Below are 21,991 nucleotides of genomic sequence, written 5' to 3' on the forward strand. Positions count from 1 at the left end.
GTGATGCAATCCAATGGGTCATTCTTTTTCTCTCCTTTGGTCAATTAGTATTTCACTTGACCCTGTACACTGGTAATTTCTATCAGCATTCTATCTGATGGAAGGTGCTCCCATTGTTACCTTTGGTTTATTAGTTCAAAATTTGTGTACACTTAGAGGAGATTACTGATGTTTGAAGTAAAGCATGAAAAAGCTACAGACTAGGAACAGATTATTTATGGTGGACATACATAACAGCATCATTCCTCCCAACATTTGTGAAAGAGGGACAAAAGGATTTTGAGATGTAGCAGCAACATTTTTTGGCTTTGGGCGGAGCCCTCCGCTACTCAGATACTGCTAGGAGTTAGTGTGAGAGGACAGAAGAGAGAGTTCTGGGCAAGCTAGGGAACCAAAAGTATGAAAGGGACGGGGGAGCAGGCAGCATAAACGTGGAACAGGCCGGGTCAAACCAAATGGGCAAGCAGCAGGCCCGGACTGGCAAACTGTGGGTAAGCCAAGCATCTAGAAAGGACTATCCTAAGCAATGGCATCATAGCCCTCACCCTGCCTCTTTCAGTGTTGTTAACGGTGTTGGACTGGAGGGTCTGAGGCGCCCTGGGGATTTTTCCTGCCGGCCCAGCCTGACCCTGGTTGTTACCATTTAGATGGACTGATGGTTGGTTTGTTGATTTTATCAAATTTGAAATCTTGGGGCTGGTTACAGTTGGGTGCAGGTAAGTATATGTCTGAGTCACTCATACACTCTAGTAGGATCACACTCACTTTACAAACCTTGCTTATGAAAGATACTAGGGATTTACAGCACAGTGCCTCCCCCACTGGGCACTAAGGAGTACTCCTCAGGAGAATGGCACTAGGAAAAATAAACACGCACAGTTTGCAGCAACAAAGATAAACTTTATATAAGAATCAGAAATCATAAATGTCCAGTCCCTGCACTGTATGACACATGGGGTCAGTCTAACTCACTATCACAGTCTTTCAAGTGCCACAGTCCCCCACTCCACTCTGGACAGACAATGTAATAACTCAGCTCAGTCCCTGACAATTTGTCTTTTCCCCAAGAGCTCTTAATACACCCCAGGTAGCGCTACCTGTCCCAGAGAACCTCTCCTATGGACAAAGCAGTTGCTCCTATATATCAGGCTCACGATTCACACAGGGGGCCACTCACACTGACGCTTCCAATACCTTCCTCCTGTGCATCACACACACTGGGGACTCACAAAGCTGACAGAGGGATCCACAGGAAGCTGGGCAGAGAGTGGCACTTCCTGTGTAGCTGGAGCTCTAGTCTTCTCATCCAAGTGGAGCGCACCACAGCTTGTCACAGAGATCCTTCCTGTATTCCTGGGCAGCTCTCTCCCCTTTATAAACTGCCCATCCTGTAGATTGGGTGACAAAACAAGGCTCTTTCTGGGTCCGCCTCTTTTCCCAGATGTCCTCTGGGGCTCCCAGCATGCCTCAGGCCTTTCTCCTGCTTCCCAGCCAATCAGTTAATTTCCTGCCGGTAACCGGGCTAGATTATGTCATATGTCACAGGCAAAATAGGGGGCAGGGTTCTTTGATTATACCACAGTATTAAAGTCTTTTTTTTTTCTTAAAAAAAAAAGGATTTTCGTTATAGTGGCAACATAGTGGAAATTTCACAGCAGCAAACGCCCATCTTCATATAGTTAGTGTAAATATCAGTTAAAACTAGAACTTCACTGTTCTGAGTTTGATCTGACCTGGACAGTTTTCCTGTGGAGTTTATGTGTTTTCTCCCTGTCCTACAGCCAGGTCTGGACTGAGATTCATACTAGGTCCTGGCATTTCAGATACACGGAGGCCCAAACAGGCCACACAGCAGCCCAAGCAGCCCCCCACCAGCCTAATATAAACAGTGACTGTCTATGGCAACTTACAGCAGCCCCTCTGGCATTTGCCACAACCCACATATTGCCAGTCCAGGCCTGCCTCCAGCTACTCTATTATACCAGGGAGGTGGGTGTAGTGTCTGGCAGGGGTGCTGTTGCCGTGAGAAACTCACCTCAGGTGGCAGCATCAAGCATGTTACCAGGGGTGGCAAAAAGCCTCTCCTGGTAACTTTAAAAACTGTAAATTCAGCTTTTAAACAAGAAATGTGGTTCTTCTAGTGCAAGAGAATGCAATTACGCTGTCTGCACTAGCAATACGGCCCCCCTGCAATGTTGATCGGGCACAAGAAAGGTAATTGCTGAGGGGTGAGTGGAGGTGGCATCGCAGGGGCCAAATGAGACATAGAATTGGCGCTGGTGTCTGGTAGAGACCTAAGTCTAGAGCAGGGACTGATGTAAATGAATTTTACTTTCTAAAGTGCTGCATAACATATAAGCACTTGAGGGCCCATGCCTAGGGCAGCAGCTTTAGTGGGGTGCCCCCCAGTTTTCTCTTGGGGGCCCAGTCTCTGTCTGATACTGAGGGGTGGAGCACTAGTGATGTGAGGGTCGGCCTGATACCCGCGAGTCGGGCTGCTTCGGGCCTACCTCACACTCCTCTTCGCAGGTGGTGGGTGCAGGTTGAGCTCTTCTCCTGCTCTCCCCACCCGCCACGTTACAGTGCGGACTTCCAGGTTCTTCTTTTTTAGACACTGCAGCTGCTTGCCCCGTCCCTTTTGTGACATCATCGATGGGGCAGGTCTATAAAAGTAAGCCGGCAGGTGCACATCGCTATGGGGCACCTAAATCTCTGCTATTGGCACATGTGCAGAACTGCATTTGGATTCCCTCCCCCAGTCTGCCATCACTCAATTGGGTATATTTATCAAAGAGTGAAGTTAGAGATTGCCACAGTCTGCTAGAGGGAAATTCCGCCACTCTCCATTCACCTCTATGGGATTTTGAAAGATGTATTTATCAAAGGATGAACTTTCACCCATTGATAAATACTCTTTGAAAAATCCCATAGAAATGAATGGAGAGTGACAGAATTTAACTCTAGAGGACTGTGGTGATCTCTGACTTTACTTTTTGATAAATATACCTCAATATGTGTAGACAGGGTCAGACTGGACTTTGGGGACCAAACCTCCAGACCCCCAGTGCGCATGCGCGAAGGGCAGTGCGCAAGCGCATGCTACCGTTTTTTTTCGGGGGGCCCAGCAGATCGGGAGGGGGTCTGGGCCAGGGCCCAATAAGGGCCGGGCCCACAAGGTTTCTTTCTGGTGTCCCGCCGGCCCAGTCCGACCCTGTGCGCAGAAGTGTTCCATGATGTCAGAGAACCATTTGTGCACATGTGCAGGCAGGGATCAGTAACTTCTGAAGCGCTTTGTGCGATTTCCTAGTGACATCACTTCCTAGGAGTAGCAAAAAGTTTGCAGCACTGTACGGTGAATTTAGAGTAGACTGTTAGCACTAAATTTGTAATGTTACTAGTGGCACACAGGGCTGATGATCAGCAGGCAGAGAAAAACCAATGTACTGCTATCTGCTCTTTTATACATGTGCACTGACAGGCACCCATTAGCCTGTGTGCAGACAAACCATGAATTTCAAGACAAAAATGCATGCTGGTACAAACATGTATAAAATAATCTTATACATATGCTTTATAATGGAAAAAAATAAGGAAAATATGGTTTGTTGTTTTTTAAATTAAAAGAGCAGACAGAATGCATTTTCACCACCAATTTAGTTTTATTTATTTACCGTGCTAATTTGTAGCAAGTGTTTTATTCTGCCCCTTTAACTACAGGCAAACACACATACGGTAAATGCACCTTGCATTCAGATTTAGTGCCAAATAAGTGTTAAACCCTTTGGGTGATGTGTCATTACCCCCCCCCCCACACTGATTATTGTTTCTTCAATATTTGTAGTTACTTTTATATGTATTTACTTTCTACAGAACCCATTACCTATATGTTCATCCTTCCACTAGATGCATTTGCATTTTGCAATATAGAGGGAAATACTGGAAGTCATAGAACCTGTTTCAGACTGCATTGGCAAAAGTTCATCTTGCAGTAGTGCATGGATCACAAAAACAAGGCCTTATTAACAGTTGAGTGGCTCAAGGAGTAAAAATGTTTAATTCCCTACCATAGACCAGTCAGTATCCCATCCCAAATACGATATCCTTCTGTTAGTGTGTGACTGTGAATTCCATTTGGAAATTTTCCTTTGCAGATTAAATTTAAACCTCATAAATTGGGAATGGCAGATTTAAAAGGGCCTCAAAGAAAAAACTTTAGGGGTGAGACAAGAAAAAGGTTTCCCATTAGTGCATAGTTTATTGAGGGTGTAGCTCCTGCATTTATAGATGTAACATGGCGATGAGTGAAATTTCTATTTTATTTATCTTTAATCCCTTTTCAAAAATAAGTTTCTGTGCATCTCACTCCAGCTTCAGATGGTGCCATCTAGTGCTGACCCTCTCTAGCTAAAGTGGGTTTATTCCTTTGGTATATGTCAGACCATGGAGCTTTTATCCATCCACAAAGGAACAATGTTGTGAGATAGGCATTCTGCTTATTTGTTGTAAGTCAGAAGTCTGTATGTATGTATGTATATTTTTTATGTACTGCAGACCAATAAATTAACAGAACAAACATTTTAATAATACATATAAAATAACTGCAGGCAGACCAGTACATTTTGAGCTTATTCAAAATTATTTTGGCTTGCTAGTTAGTTTTATTGACCCTGATCATTTTATCAGAGCATTGGGGATATTTTGTCTCCATGGAAAAATGATGCTTTTGATTGGCTGTATTTGGAACACAGGCTGGCCTTCTAAGATCAGTAGTTATACATATGAGTGTCACGTGACCATGGCGTCAATGCTAAAGGTGGCCATACACAAGCAAATATAAGCTTCCAGTTGCCTCCTTTTAGATTCGGTTGGCAACTTATCTGCCCTTGTATGGGTCCTTCTCAAAGACCTGCCCGACCGATATGTGCCTGCAAATTGGCTAGATATTGATTGTGCAGGTCTAAAAATTCCTTTGTGATCTGATCATTTGGCACTCATCCCAAAATATTAGATTACCCGATATAGCCCACCTCAAGGAAAGCAGAGTAAAGATCCGCTCATTTGGCAGCATATCTTCCAAGCAATGTAACAGAGCTAATGTGAAGTGATTTCTAAGTCTGGGGACACCATAAAGCTTTGAAGGGTGGTCCTACTGAATGCTGCTGAGGTCCTTTAAAAATATTCCTGTCCAAGTCCTTTAGCCTTTATTTATGAAAGAAGTTTGTGACCCTTTTTGGTGATTAGTACATCAATTCATACTTTTTATAGGAATATTGCGTCTCTTCCCCAGTGCATATTTGTTTTGGCTTGGTCTGTTTTTATATATACTTGATATATAAACTGAAGGACATGTTTCTGCAGGAGTTTGGTTTTATCAGACGATGTACTAGACAACGTATAAAATTCTCCTTGCATAAAGAAAACATAAGAATGTAACTATTTTATTTACTGTTTTCACTTTTATTGCAGTTATTGCCCACAGGCTATGTGCAAAGTGCAATAAATAGTGAAAGTTTGAAGAGAGCCGCACACCCCATTTATTACTCCACCAAAGGAGCAATACACAGACCATTTTGATGTTGACCTTGGCTTTTCACATGACGCCTAAAGAATATAAATATTTGGCTGTATTTAGCTCTTTATCAAGCTGGCCTCTTTAATTTATTGCTTTGACAAAAGAACATTCAAGGCAACCCTGTCTGTTTAACCTAAAATCTAATCTATTAAATAAATGAAGCCTGCAAAAAGTAAAATACAACAAGGACACCGGAAAGCCCTGGCAATCCTTATAAACAAATATAGGATGATTTCCATTTCATGTCCCCTCTCAGGTATGACAGTTTCCACATTGTACATTCCACTATATGGGGCAGATTTACTAAAGGGCAAAAAATTCACCAAAAAGACAGTTCACAGGGAGAAGTGGACAATTCGCTAGTGAAAAAGCTCAGCTCTAGAGAAGTGTTGTGCTGTTTTGCCAGGCGATTTTTTTCTCAGGGGAAATATTGTCAATCCGCAAATTTATCAAAGTGCGAACTTTCCTATTTGTCACCATTTTTTAGAAAGTTCATACTGATGAAGTTTTGCTAGCAAAAGTACTCCAGCGTTCATTTGCCGAGATGAAACGTCACTGTTGCTGCTGCCCCCCCTCCCCCGGAAATTCGCTCTTAAAGTACCAGGAGCAGCATTTTTGCTGCCCCGGGTACCTAGTGTGGCGCTGCCATCTGAGGCGACAGCCTCACCCTACCTCATTGGTGAAGCACCCCTGCCCCTGAGCAGCAAAATTGTAAATGGGTCAGACTCAATCAGCAGCTACCAGACCATCAGATTTCTTTTCATACAGTTTGTTCTTTATTTATAAATAATCACATCTTGCATATAACATAATTATAAACCATATTACCATTTGATATATATAAAATTTGTAAATGAAAAAGAAAAGTACATGGAACGTTTTCAGGAATGTAGATGATATGATCCCAAATAGCTGAGCACGTTACCGTAACCAACTGCGACTGTATCACACGTTTAACACAGGCATTTCAAGTAAGCGAATGGATCAAATGGAAAAAGTCTTGCTTCTCAGGGGAGATACTAAAAATATAAAACTGAATACACTATCTATGTAATAAATGTATCAGAGGAAGAGAAGAGGAACAACAGGGATCATATTGCTTATTGAAATATAGCTTCTATTCTGATATGGAATTCTGTAATTAACACGAATAAACTTCCAAAATGTATAATTATTGCCTCTATCTAGAATTTATATATTCAAAAGTAGAAAATCAAGTACTTTTCCCAGTAGTGTGGTATACAGACCAGTAACCAGTCAACAGTTATCTTTAATTGGACAAATGCAGTTACCATAACAATTGGACACTTGGCAAATTTTACCCACCCGACTGCACAACTTTCAGCTTCCAATGTCTATATAGGATGCACCTCATCTTTGGGAAAATCTTCAATATGTAAGTAGATCAATGAAAAGATGAAGTCATAATATGCGCTAAGCTGGTTGAACAAAGCCAAGATGGATACTGTCTACAGAAACATTTGTTTTACCCCATCAACATAAATAAATCAGATCTGTGGGAAGTTATACACAGTTATGTGGAGTCTCTTCTTCAGCATTTCATATACTGTCCAGATAATGTAAAAAGCAACATTTAGCAAAGAGCTTCAATTTGTCACGTCATTTGTTCAAATATCCTACTGAAAGATCAGATAATGGAATCAGTCATACATGTGTCCTTCCTAAGAGATTCTTTTTATCCATTTAATTCACATGAAGTGTGAAATTTAATGTTTTTTTTCCATTGCCTAAAGCTCTGTGTCCTCTTACATCTCTCAGCTTTTATTGTTTCCTCTTTGGTGAGTGCCAAAAAAGTATAGAGCCACTCGCTGAGTAGGGGAGCTTATTTGAAAATAAAGTGGATGTCTTGGCACACACACAGGTTCATATAGTTCAAGATATAGTTAGGCAGCTGTATCAAAGGTTGGGTTGTGAATGTACAGATCATTAGGAGAAAGGCTTAAGATATCTTCGATTGGGGGGCCTTCATCTTCTGGTGCTATTTCTGCTTCAAACATGCGCTGTAATAATGCATCCACTGTCCTGTATCCTGAAATGAATCAGAATCTCTATCAATATTTCTTACATAATGTGCTACATAGGAACGTCTCATCTAAAGTTCGTTATGAGAGAAATTTTCATTATTACATTTGTATGTATGTATATATATTTTTTTATTTGTATAGCGCTCCTTGAGGGCAAAGCACTGTACAGCAAAACAATAAATTAGTAGTAACAAACAAGGGTTCACTGCATTAATAAGTAACACTAAGTGCATTATTAGAAATACAATTTTAACTGTACGCTTCTATTTATAAAGGAAGTTACATGCATCAACAACAAGACACTTTCCAAAAAAGCCAATAGTCCATAAAATACTAGTCCAGTTTTCTGGGAAAATAATAATTAGTCCATAAAATCCAGCAATGCAACACTGCACTGACAACTAGGCTGCAACCTTGTGTTTTGGACACGGAGGGGGTTATTTACTAAAAGTCAAATTTATCTCGTCTTTTTATTAAACCAAGCTTAACCAAACTCCCATCCACGATTTCATTTTATTTATTAATAAAATAACTAGAAAAAGTCTGGATAAAATCGAGTGAAAACTTGCTCAATTTTTATGGGTTATCGCCCAAAAACCCTGAATTTCTCAGATTACCGGAATAAAACCCAGGGCAGATCACGATATCTTCAAAATGTAAAAGGGACATCTGTCATTGACTTCTATATGACCTCGGCAGCTTTGAAATGGCAGATTTTTAGATTCAGAGTTTTAGCAGCTTAGAGGAATAATATATCTCAAAAAATCCAAGTTTTTTTTTCCCTCTAAAATTAGTTTTTGCCCAAAAAATCTCAACCAGAAAATAACAGGGTTTAGTAAATAACCCCTTTTGCCCTATAACAAGTACGCTTTCAGTTCAGAATCTTTTAGCAGGTTCCAGTTAGAGACATTATGGGGGTTATTTAATAAACCTTTGAATTTATCTGGTCAGGCTTTCTGATGCAAAAACTGGAAGATATATTATACCTCGATGCTGCAAAAAGCCAGAATATGAAAATCTACCATTTATGACCAATAATCTCAACTTGAAGATTTGTGCTGAGTTTAGCCCAAAAATCCAAAAAATTTACGGATTTACGGGCAAAAATGTAACGATTCGGGAAAAAAGTTTGAAGGAAAATGGGACGATATGGGGTTTTGCACGATTTTATCTGGTTTTTGCCCGAACCAATTCAGTTGAGTTTTTTTTATTATTAAATAAGGTCAAATCGGTCATGGGATCTTATTTATTTATTTATTTTTTTTATAAAATATGAGAAATTCAGAGTTTAGTAAATAACCCGCTAATTATGTTCAGCATATGAGAAGAAGGAAATTTTTAAGAGCATAAAATAAACTGGGAACAAAGAAAAGGAAAAGCAAGAAAGGAGTAGAAAAAAGAGAAGATATGTCAAGAACAGAATAGAATTGATGGGTGAGAAAAGAAAATGGTATGGGGTAAAATCCAAAGACCAGGAGGGAAGGGGCACAGAAGAAGCGAGAGGTGAGAATTTTGGGAAATTCACAACCCATGCATCACTACACTGTTTTTTTTTTTAAATGTATATTCTATGAAAATTTTAAAAAAATACATTTTAAAATCCAAAAAAAGAAAAAGAATGGAGAGCATCAATGAATGTGTATGTGTTTAATACATGAAAACAATGAAGATGTAGCTCTTTATACAGTCAGAATAATAAACCAACTGTTTGATTACTATAGGAAATCCAGGAGTGCACAAAGTGGCGGATTAAGGACATGTAAGGCCCCTAGGCTACACTTTCCACAGGGCCCCCTTCTAGGGTACCACATTTTTTTTCTGTGTGGTCCGCGCCACGTTTTTTTAAAAAAAGTCAACCACCACGTAAATATGCTAGCGGTTTCAAGCTTAGGCAATGGCACTTGACGCTAGCGTATTTACGTGGTGGTCAGCTTTTTTAAAAACTGTGTCACGGACCGCGCAGAGACCCTGAATGGCCACCGGCTGCTAGATAGCTGGCTTGGTGTTTCAAAAAAATTTTTTTTTTTAAAGTTATCTTAAAAAAAATAGCAGGTACGCAGCTATTGCCTGGGAGTGGGACCAATGCTGAGCCCAGCAGTGGTGCACAGCACAGCCAGCAGAACCTGGTTGATTCAGCCTGTTTGGGCCTGGCTAAATTTTTTTAATTAGAATGAGAAAAATTCTATGTCCTGCAGGCTGCAAAGCACTACTGGATCTGGTGCTGCCGCCTGCCCCCATGTCTTGCTGCTTTCTAGCTGGCTGGGAAACAATTTAGGCAGGATAAAGGCAAGATATAGGTAGATTTAGGCAAGAAGTGGATTACATGTGTCTTCTGCCAGAGACTAGGATCACGTGTGCGCGCTCAGCTATCCAAAGCCGTGTGAGTGTGACGCATCTGCTTCGGTGCACACCAGTGACGTCACTGGTGCTCGCCAATTCTGCAGAAGACAGCCCGGCTTTAGAGACATTTGCACACACATGAGTTATAGACATGCAGCACCCGGACGCCTTGCCCAAATTGTCGCCCAGCCAGCAGTAAGAATCGGCAAGCACCAGGCAGCTACAGTGGACGGTGAATTTTTTTTTTTTAAAGAAAAAACAAATTTGCAAAAAAAAACCCATGGGCCCCTGACCACTATGGGCCTCTAGGCTATAGCCTATGCGTTAATCCACCCCTAGGTGCAGAAGTGTAACTTTGGCCAATGTGGACTGTTATACTGATGCCATTGAGGAATGAGAATTGGTTAAATGTTCTTATGACACTGGAATATGATTTTTGGTTATGAAGGTGAATAGGCTATAAGACAAAGTATTTTTAGGCTTAAAGTATTTTATATAACAAATTGAACAAACAGGAACAAACATACTTTTAGAAGCAATTCGAAACATCAGTCCTTTCTGAGTTGTCTCCCCAAAAGTACCAGCATCAGTTTCACAGCTTTCCATGTTCTCCACTAAATTTTCAGATGGCTCATCTCTATAAATAAACATATACCAAAACAGGAAAAAAAGAGTTGAAGCAGTGGATAAAAACGATGGGGCAGATTAACCGACTGGCGAAAATACGGCAGTGTCCACTTCGCACCGAGCACAACACTTCGCAAGCGAAAACTCAATCAGACTGCCATTTCAGTAACTGCAGAGTTTCTTACTGGATGACGAACGCTGGCGGCTTTTCGCTAGCGGTACTTCGGTAATGCGAGCATTTCAAAGCGAAGATACGCTAGCATTCATTTCTGCCTAGCGAAAATTCGCTAGAGATCCTGCCCTCAGGTTCATTTGCATATGACGAGAAATTTAAAGTTGAATGGACGTCTTTATGTTAATACTTTACATTTACTCTGTTTTTTACACATGTCCAGGAAACCTTAATAACGACAATAGAGTTGTTATAATGCCCTACACATGAGCCCAATGTAAAGTTAAAGGGATACTGTCATGGGGAAAACATTTTTTTTCAAAATGAATCAGTTAATAGTGCTGCTCCAGCAGAATTCTGAACTGAAATCCATTTCTTAAAAGAGCAAACATATTTTTTTTATATTCAATTTTGAAATCTGACATGGGGCTAGACATTTTGTCAATTTCCCAGCTGCCCCTGGTCATGTGCCTGAACTTTAGGAGAGAAATGCTTTCTGGCAGGTTGCTGTTTTTCCTTCTCAATGTAACTGAATGTGTCTCAGTGAGACATGGGTTTTTACTATTGAGTGTTGTTCTTAGATCTACCAGGCAGCTGTTATCTTGCGTTAGCGAGCTGCTACCTGGTTACCTTCCCATTGTTCTTTTGTTTGGCTGCTGGGGGGAAAAGGGAGGGGGGTGATATCACTCTGACTTGCAGTACAGCAGTAAAGAGTGATTGAAGTTTATCAGAGCATAAGTCACATGACTTGGGGCAGCTGGGAAATTGACAATATGTCTAGCCCCATGTCAGATTTCAAAATTGAATATAAAAAAATCTGTTTGCTCTTTTGAGAAATGGATTTCAGTGCAGCACTATTAACTGATGCATTTTGAAAAAAAAAGTTTTTTGAACTTTGATGCCTTTTCCACTCACAGAATATAATGTAAGTGAGAGATGATTGAGGATGATCTATGTACTCCATTGCACTTCTCCTGGTCTGAGCTGGCTACGGCAAGTCTGGCGATAAAGGCAACGTTCAGTAAAATCCGCATTTTAGTGAATTTGCAGAGTAACATCCATTAGCCAGAACTAATTGTCGCTTGGAGATAGAGTGCGAATGACCACTAGCGCCTGTCTCTTTCGCTAGCGAATTGGCGCTTGCGCCCGTTAGTAAATTTCGATTGTCCCTGCGGGTGGTAACGTCTGCGAATTGACGTTAGCGTTAGCCACTTCGCCTTTTAGTAAATCTGCTCTTTTTAGCTGATAATACAGGACACAGTGTTCCATCATTAGGATCTGTTACACAAGGGTCAGGAAAAATGAGAGGGGGCATGCAGGACTCCTTTGTTTTTTCTGTTAGTAAACAAGCAGGTCACCTACTGTATAAGCTAACTTTTAGTATATTAAGCAACTTTTCAACTGGACTTCATTACTTTTTTTTCTGACTCTTTTCAGCTTTCAAATAGGGGTCACCGATTGCTAGTATAATTTGGACCCTACCAACTAGATTGCTGAAATTGAAAACTGGAGAGCTGCTGAATAAAAAGCTAAACAACTCAAAACCACAAATAATTAAAAATTAAAACTAATTGCAAATTGTCTCATAGTATCGCCCTCTTTAACAGAAAGAAGTGAATACCCACGAGAGAAAACAGGATTCTGCACAACTGATCTATTACAAAGACTAGTGATGGGTGAATTTATTCGCCTGGCGCGAAATCCCGTGATTCGCAAAACAGCCGTGAAAAGTCAAAAAACGAACACCGTCGTCAAAAACGAGACGCCAGTGCCGTTTTGTGGATTTTTGCTGGAAATTCGCGCATTTTTCGGGGACGCTGAACGCCCCAAATTTTTCCTTCACTAACAAAGACCAGTTATATTTTTGATACTAGTCATATTAAGCAAAGACTCTGAAGAATGCTGGGGATTGTGATTTATTTAAGGATCCATCCAGTTTGTTGGTAGGATTAGTTGTACAGGTTCCCAGCTATTTTTACAGGCTAATCAGTGTTTACTATGGAAATAGTAAAAGGAGCCCCAAAGTGTTTCTGTGGTGGAGCAAAAGGCCACAAAGTAGCCACATAGCTGTAATTCCTCATGTCTGAAAGCATACAGTAAAATGAGCTTTGGTATTTTCTGTATTGTTCTGTACTGTAGTTGGACAGACTCTCTATTTAGTTTTTACAGCATAGTTTTGTATACTTTAAGATTGCTTGTAATAAAGTAATTAAATACATGAAGAAAATGCACTTACTCCTGAACCGCCATACCCAGCTCCTGAATTTTTTTTTCAATTGCAGTTTCAACTTCGCTCTTTTCTAGAGAATATTCAACAAAGAAAGCTTCCAAAATAAAGGCCACAAAAATGCTAAAAAAAACCAGAAATGCATATTTAGTACAGCTGCAACCTTCATACATTTACATGATCTTTATTAACACCAGAAAGCATTTGCATCATGTACTATCAGGACTGCCATCCGAAATCGCAGGGCCCCATACGACAAAATTTCCTGGGCCCCCTGGGACCCACCTCAAGCCCCACCTAAAGGTCCGCCCTCCCCACCCCACAGGTCCGCCCCCCACCACACAGTAAAAAAACAAAAAAATATTGGTGGCTAGGGTTCCCACATGTTAATAAAAAATAAAGAGATATTGGTGGTTAGGGTCCCCCATTAAAAACATTTGTGGCCAGGGCCCCCCCATTAAAAAATATTGGTGGCTAGGACTCCTCATGAGAAAAAAAAATTGGTGGCCAGGCCCCCCCCACATTATGAGAAAATTGGTGGCCAGGGCCCCTTAAATGTCCATGCCTTCCCGAATTCAGCAGCTCTCAGAAAGATGGGGGGCCTGGCTAATCAAGTAAGGGTGGTGTGGCCGGGCGTGAGGGGTTAGGTAGGTGAGAAAGCCAATCCACACACTTTGGATAAAAATCACTGTCCAGCTTTATTGAAAAAATTAAAACAACAGACAGGCATCTTTAGCAGTTGTACTCCTACCCTATGACATGTTGTATCACTTGACGCGTTTCATGCCCCCTTCTGGCACTTCATCAGAGGTGAGGTCACAGGATATCCTGTGCCTTATATACCTGTGTTCATTAAAAGAATCTCACATATATACCCTCGGGGCCCCCTACAACTCTGCCCCCTGTCCCCCCCGATGGCTGCCCTGTGTACTATGAACACAAGGGTACCTGAACTTTGCACCGTTCTTTAACCAGGTATCAACTTCATATTTCACTCAAATTGAAACACATGCAATTTGTACAAGATTTACAGTGGCTAATATTCCAGTTGTGTCTGTATTAGAATATCACTTGTGCCTAACAGTCTGCATAATGCAATATCTTGGAAAACACTGCATTCTGGGTACAAACCTTGGAGATTCATGTTGATTTTAGTAAATGTAGTAGACATGTGAAGAATATTGCTTAAATAAATATATAGGCATGGGATCTGTTATCGGAAATGCTCGGGACCTGGGGGTTTCCGGATAAGGGGTCTTTCCATAATTTGGATCTCTGTGTCTTGTCTACTTAAAAATCATGTAACCATTAAATAAACCCAATAGGCTGGTTTTGCATCCAATAAGGATTAATTATATCTTAGTTTGGATCAAGCACAAGGTACTGTTTAATAATTACAGACAAAAAGGAAATCATTTTGAAAAATGTTGGATTATTTGATTATAATAGAGTCTATGGGAGACAGCCTTTCCGTAATTCGGAGCTTTCTGGATAACGGGTTTCCAGATAACAGACCCCTTACCTGTATATATACAAACTAAAAAACCCTCGTAAATATAAATTATATAATAAATGATTAAATTACAGGCTTGACACAGTATGACTTGGGAAATTTAGTTCCTTTCAAAGCCACGGCAGATCCCATGAGTGCTAAAGGGACTTAAAAAGGTAAATTTCATTACTTGCAGGGTTTTGGTTTAATCGTGGGAAAATACATTACTGAGAGTAATGTAATTTACTTGTGGTGATTACAAGGTTAGTGTACGACAAGGCATTTTTGGGGAGATTTTAAGTCCACAGTAGCAATTTTTTTTGCCCTATGGACCATGGCACACGGAGATTTGTTGCCAGCAGTTAAATGTTGGCTACCCTGATCGTCAAGCCTCCCAAAAAACACTTTTCATTGAATAACAATACAATCGCTGCAAGCAAAACCGAGTACTCGGCGATCAAGGTTAATCTTAAGAAAATGTGAAGGAAGGCAATTTCCTGTGGTTCCGCTGGACCGCCCTGAGTACTAAGTTTTATTGTAATGATCATAATGTTATTCAACGCTAAGTCTTTTTCAGGAGATGTCACCTGTTGTGCTAGTGAAGAAGGAAAGGAAGGAAAGAAAGGAGAAGGAAAGGTCCAATCGATGGGGGGTGCCAAATATTAGGGCATCCCTAAGGATTGTAATGACTTACTTTATACCCCAGGGCGGTGCTCCTGTTAGCAGAAAACCGCACCAGCCAGGGGCACTTGTGAGCGAGCAATCCTCTTCCTCCGCTCTTCTTTCTTCAAAATCCATTTGCCGATGCATGTGCAGTAGAGCGAAATAACTGGCTTTTTTGTTAAAAGTCTGGCTTTTAACTCTACGGTGCATGCATGCCACAAAGAAAGAAGGAAGGAAGGAAGAGGATTGTTCACTCACAGTCCCCTTTGATTGGAGTTTTCATTCTCCTTTAACCACAGGTGACAAATCTCTCTGTGTGCTATCACCCTAAAGCAAAAGGCCTTGGCTGCATTTTTGGCCAGGAGCCTGGGGCATCAAACCTGATGACACTATGTGCTGGGAGACAGTTAAATGGGGGGCATTTCTAGTGCAGAGTGCAATCATGCTATCTGCACCAGAACAGCAGAGTTTTTGGAAATGTGACTCTTAAAAGTTACCAGGGGCAGCTTTTTGCCTCTCTAATATAGTGCTGCCTAGATTATCACCATGCCTGATGGCTAAAAAGGCACTGGCTTTGTTAATACAGACTTTAGCATATCAGTTCTTTACAAATAATTTCATGTGCACGTTGCTGTGCCTCAGGACAAGCTCTGCTATGTGATGCATGCATAGCGGAACCACAGAATAGAAGAGCACTTACTTGATGATCAGAATGACGATAACAACGTGAAATGCGATGAAGTAAAGCCTTGCTGCTGTATGGGTCGCCAGAGAAAACCCATTAGCCAGAAGTATGATATTAAGAGAAATAAAGCCATATTGAAAACAGCCGCTCACCACCTTCACATGTCTGCAGCAGGCAGGAAGCAGATAACTCAGCAGCCATGGTTGGGTGCCCAAATGATATGTTCTATTGTTATTAATGGTTTATCAGAAAATGTTTTACTCTGAGACATGATAATGGCCAAAGGTCATTTATACAGTATAAGCTATGTTACTTGTAAAAAAATTAGGCCACAGATTAGAATGACAGAATCCACCCATACACTGATTTTTTGCATAATGAAAGAAAATGTACTTTCTACAGTATTTATTATTCCTGTGGTGTCTTTCTGTTTCCATTCTCTTCCTTTTGCCTCTGACTATTTATTTGCATATAAGAAAATTGCTTAGACTACATTTTCTCATTGCTCAAACAGCTTTTTAGTGGAGGATGCCTTTAAAGGAAAACTATACCCCCAAAATTAATACTTAATCAACGGATAAGTTTATGTCAAATTAAGTGGCATATTTAAGAATCTTACCAAACTCACCATTTTGTGACGGTCTCTGTGCTGCCTCAGAGATCACCTGACCAGAAATACTACAACTGTATTGTGGAAACAAAAGACAGAAATCTGTCTGTTATTTAGCTCATATGACCTAACATGTAGGGTTTGTTTGTGTGCACTGTGAATCGTAGGATCCCAGGGGGGCAACTCTTATTTTTTAAAATGGCTATTTTCTATTTATGATTACCCAATGGCACATACTACTAAATAAGTATATTATTATGAAAATGGTTTATTGACATGAAGCAGGGTTTTACATATGTGTTGTATTATGTAATATATTTTAATAGAGACCTACAGTGAACGGGGGGATTGCCCACAACCTATGGCGGCCACTTTACTAAAAGTTGCCAAGCAAAATTTTAAAGTTGAATGGATGTTATTGATAACTGCACTGGTGAAATGTTGGTAAAATAGTTTAGGTGATTTAAGCACCTTTCTCATTTCTACCAAATTTTAGGAGTGCATTTAACATTAGCAAATCAACATTTGTCAGTAATTTCATACACAAGCAGTTTATTTACAGTTTCCACAAAATGAACACTCGCAGAGTTAGTAGTGAAAAGGCATAAAATATATTAGAATTAATATTGGTGGGCTATGTGACCCAGTGGGACTGATTTATTAATGCAGGCAGGGGTGTAACTATAAAGGAAGCAGACCCTACAGGGGGGCCCAGGGGTGTAGGGGGCCCAGTGAGGCCCTAATTAATGAGCAATTTTAATATATCTTGGTAGAATAGGCCAATTTATAAATATTTTGCAGCCCTAAATTGGGCCCAGTAACATCTAGTTACACCACTGAATGCAGGAGCTAAATTGCCTCAGACTACATACAGAAATTGAAGGAAAATTGTCAAATTGCCATAACTGCACCATAGTCAAAATGGGCTGGAAGAGCTTTGGGGAAACCCCACCTGCTGACTGGGATGGGGGTTCAGTTTTCAGGCGCTGTGGTGGTGGTGGTGGAGGGTGATTATGGCAGGGGTGGGGCAATCCACAGTTGTGTTGGTGGAGACTTGAGGTGGCAGAACCCCTGTGGGCCCTGGACACCCTAATCTAACACTGAGCTGCACTGGTGCAATTTAGCCCTTAGATTGTAAATCAGTCCCAATCTTTATTTAGGTAACCTCCACTAGGCTTACAAAAGGTACATTATGTTACATATCATGTAATTAGGTGCAAAGGATATCATGCCACTGGTTAACAACCGTCAGCTCCACAAGCACAATGAAGGCAGATCCCAAGTCATTGAAGTTATTTCTGCAGTACTTGCTCTTGGCAAAGGCAGAGTCTTTTAAAGCGGACATTCCACATTCCTGTGCATAGGGCTCAGTTGAATTTTCTGGGAAGAATCTGATTTTTCCATTGAAAATTTCCATTCCAACAATAGCAAACACATAGTATATTGCCTTTAAAAATAGAATGCATAATGTTACATTTATTCATTTTATGTTAAAAAAAATGCTATTTAAAAATATTTGGCTTGGCTAAGGATCCTTCAGAGAGCTGGTTGGTATAGTCGCATGCTTGCAGTGCAATATTTTGTATTCTAGTGGTTTTATTTCACAGAGCAGGTTAAAAAAAGAGAAGCCTGCAATGGTTTGGGGAAAAAAGGGAAATAACCTACTATGAGAAGTCCGGAAAATGTCAGCATCGTTGGCAATATATTAATTAACGTGTTCATAATAACCCGAAACCTGGAAGAAGAAAACATTGGCCACTAGATGCAAAATAGAAAACCTTAAGTTTTGTAGGATTCTAGTTTATAACCAAGGAAAGCACTTGTACAGTTCTCAGGTCAGCCCAAATCATCTCCTTTCATAATCCAATTCATTACAATGGAAGCTATGATAGCTATGACAATTTTAAGAGAGGAACTGGGTTAAACTATAATGATCAACTCAAACTGAACGTGCGGAATAAAGCACTGCAAAGATGACATAGGAATGCTGAGTGGTTTAAAGGGAAAATTAAAATGTTTAAAGAGATACTGACATCAGAAAATAATCTTTTTTATTATCACAACATTGTCTTTGAATGCTATTTATTATTTTGCCAAGTATTGCTACTACTCTGTTCCTCTATAAGGGGACTGCCATATTTGTGCAGCAATAGTCTGTTAGCAATGGAAACTATAACTGACAGACTTGAGATGGGACAGTCAGGTTTAGGAACTTCAAGTGACAATTACAAAAGCAGACCTATCAGCCAAAAACGATCAACATGACCTATAGGTAAACTATTTTTAAAAGAAAATTGTGGGGAACGCGTATTTGCTACCGGAAATAAGTTTAAGCTATATTGTCCATAGTGTTCAAATATATGTACCCATGTTAGGGTAAGGCCACACTGGGCATTTTGGGGAGATTTGGTCACCTGGCGACTAATGGCCTCGTCTTTGCAGGGACCAATCTCCCCAAATGCCTTCCCTCACTCTGTGCCAGCTAAAATGAAAAATCACTGGCGCTAATCACATGCGGCGGTTCATTTTCAGAAGTTGCCCGAAGTTGCCTAGCCGGTGCCGAGTGAGGGAAGGCGTTTGGGGAGATTGGTCACCGCAAAGACAAGGCGAATAGTCGCTAGGCGACCAAATCTCCCCAAAACCCCCAGTGTAGCCTTACCCTTAAGGTCTTGAACTGAAAAATGCATATAGGCACTTTGGAAGACCCACCAGGTATGCCTGTCTGTCAACTGGTTTATAAAGACACTTTAGGCAGAGTTAAATTTTTGGCATTAAAAAGCAAATATGTTTTATTTCTCATTAACATAAAATGTAACAAAAAATTCATTTTCAATATTCTTTACCTCTGAATGCTGTCAATGATCCTGATGAGTCGGAGAACTCTTAAAATGAACACAAGATCGAGCACCTGTTGACTGCTGTACTGGCCCACTGTATGAAAAGAGTAGCAACTTGTTAACTTTCAGCCCTGTATAAACTGCCCTGTGAAATCAACGTTTAATGGGGCAATGTAATAATGCTAACTGAAAAAAACTTTGTGCAAACAAATTTTCCTTTGTTTTCCAAATGTAATATGGCTTTTGCGAACCCGGAAACTTTTTAGCAACCTCTTCTGACAGTGGAAGACAGTTTGCGAATTCTATAGTTTGCACCAAAAAAAAATACGACACCTTCAAGCACTTCTTAAAAGTACATAATTAAAATTCACAATGCAATAACATTTTAAGGAAAAAATATTACATTGCAAGATGTTAATTTCTATTCTTGTTGGTGCAAATTGTTTTTCTCTTTGCAACTTTTATTACATTTCCCCATATAAGTCATATTTTGACTGAGTGATGGGAAAGAGGGTAGCTGTACAGATACATAGATAGTACAGGTATGGGACCCCTAATCTGGAAACCTGTCTCTCCGATTTACAGGAAGATAATTTCCCTTAGACTCTCTTTTAAGCAAACAATTAAAATTTTTAAAAATGATTTCCCTGTTCTCTGTAATAATAATGCAGCAGTTTGTACTTCCTAACTAAGCTGCATGGCATCTGTTTTGATGGCAAATCATTCCTATTTATTTAAAATAAATAAATAAATATATATATATATATATTAAATTATATATTATATTAATTTAAGGCATGGTGCTCTAAATTACAGAAACAATCCTTTATCTAGAAATCCTCAGGTCCTAAGCATTCTGGATAATAGATCCCAATACTAATAATAAAATGGACTGGTGGTTCATAAAACATTTTTCTTTTGCAGTCACATTCTGTTTATTCAGTTATATAATATAATTGACATTCTCTTGTGCACCGGTTACTAGCTGCAGACGATTAATAATATAGATGCCAAGCATACCTGATTTCAGCCATGTATTTATAATTGTAGCAATCAGAGCAGCAACAATGATAAGTGTGTCAAACCTGTCAATTACAAATAAAAATTATTGGTACTGCAAATACACAACAGAAATATTGTACATACAGATACAGTCTACAGCAGGGCCAGCAATAATAAGATTAGAAGTTTAAAGGGTTTGTTCACCTTCAAATCAGATTGGTCACCAGAAATAACGACTTTTTCCAATTACTTTCTATATGTGTCACTGTTTTTCCAATAAGTCTTTTTCTGCCTTCTGAAGCAGCCCTGGGAGAGGGGGGGGGGTCGCCGACCCTGTAAACTGTTCTAAATTGATACATTTAGTTGATACATTTCTTTTATTTGTCCCTGCTGTGCAGGGTTTAGTAATAGTTAAAGGCAGCTGTTAGAATTGATACAATAGTAACTAATATTCCAGAGAGTTGCTGAGAAATGTATCAACTAAATGTTGCACCTGAATTACTGAGCTGCCAGACTCAAACACCAGAGACAGGGACATTTAAAGCCAGCAACAGTTTTCAACAAAAAAGAAAGCAAAAATTAAAGTTAACTGTACAGGGTGCCAGCTTTTACTAGTTTAAAGAGAAGGGTTACCCATTATTGAAGTAGCACTATAGAAATATAATATATCTATAGAAATATAATGTCACCTGGAGGGCACTTGTCTCCCTATGTCAGGTCATTCATTCAGAGCTTTTTTCTTCATGTCTAAACACTGACAACAAAAATCTATTGTCAAACAAATAAAATATAAAGAATTCAACTAACCAGTTCCAGAATTGGTTCTTGGCGAAAAATGACCTGGGATCATATGTGTAAAGCTTAAGAAGAATTTCCACCAGGTAAAATGCAAGAAATACCCACTCTGCGTTGGAAATCAGTGGGTTATTTTCGTCCAGGGCAATGAAAATTGCATTCACTAGTATGATACCATCGTAAGCATAGACGAACCCTCTGAAAGCAGAAAGAAAAAGCAATATTTATTCCTCCAGTCTGAGTAGGCTTTTTAAAGCAGAAAAGAAGTCATCAGGAAACAAAATACATTATTTGTATGAATTGTTTGGACAAGATGATGCTCAATACTCTTCCTTGATGACAAGTAGCAGCAGATGAGAAGGGATGAACAGTTATAGTTTAATTAGCTAGATATATCCATCATCATAATATACAGTCACAAATAAGAACCTGAGCTGTAAGAACAGAAAAGGTCTTTGAAGCAAGATTATGCAAGTATGTTAAAATGGCCACATACAAGAAATGATAATACTAAAATATCGGAGGAGATTACATTATACATTTAGTTTTTAGACTAGACAGTCACTGAGGCGCCCCAATACGCACATATCGGTAGTAAAGTCAAGAGCAGCCAAACTGCCCCAAACAAATCTAGGCATGTTCATCTCAAGTATAAATTTTAAGAAGTTGTTGTTGATTTAATAAAAACCTCAGATGGTGGGCTTCAAACGATTTTAAATTGTAATTACCTGAAATTGGTGACTTTCATAGACCTAAATGGTAGCATAAGGTAACGAGAGTATTGAATTCAACGGCTGAGGAGCTGAATAGTATTCCATGTACAGTAACATCAAAAAATGAAAGTGTTTTAAAGTAATACAAATATAATGCACTGCTGTGTTTGCTTCAGAAACACTACTATAGTTTATATAAATAAACTGCTGT

General features: G+C 39.7%; 1 protein-coding gene across 1 annotated transcript in view; it reads right to left on the reverse strand.

Moving 5' to 3' along the window:
• Positions 1 to 6,325: 6,325 nt before the first annotated feature.
• Positions 6,326 to 21,991, reverse strand: part of LOC108716112 (two pore calcium channel protein 1) — a 32,873-nt gene continuing 17,207 nt past the window's right edge. Inside the window, exons 11-19 of the mRNA XM_041562681.1 lie at positions 21,080 to 21,265; positions 20,291 to 20,355; positions 19,277 to 19,364; positions 18,099 to 18,168; positions 17,661 to 17,880; positions 15,839 to 15,929; positions 12,993 to 13,106; positions 10,485 to 10,594; positions 6,326 to 7,622 (exon numbers count right to left, since the gene is read on the reverse strand). Coding sequence (XP_041418615.1) covers positions 7,477 to 7,622; positions 10,485 to 10,594; positions 12,993 to 13,106; positions 15,839 to 15,929; positions 17,661 to 17,880; positions 18,099 to 18,168; positions 19,277 to 19,364; positions 20,291 to 20,355; positions 21,080 to 21,265 — 1,090 coding nt within the window. The 3' untranslated portion in view covers positions 6,326 to 7,476. The remainder of the gene's footprint in view (positions 7,623 to 10,484; positions 10,595 to 12,992; positions 13,107 to 15,838; positions 15,930 to 17,660; positions 17,881 to 18,098; positions 18,169 to 19,276; positions 19,365 to 20,290; positions 20,356 to 21,079; positions 21,266 to 21,991) is intronic.

This window comes from Xenopus laevis, chromosome 5L (assembly GCF_017654675.1).
Source record: "Xenopus laevis strain J_2021 chromosome 5L, Xenopus_laevis_v10.1, whole genome shotgun sequence".
NCBI lineage: Eukaryota > Metazoa > Chordata > Amphibia > Anura > Pipidae > Xenopus > Xenopus laevis.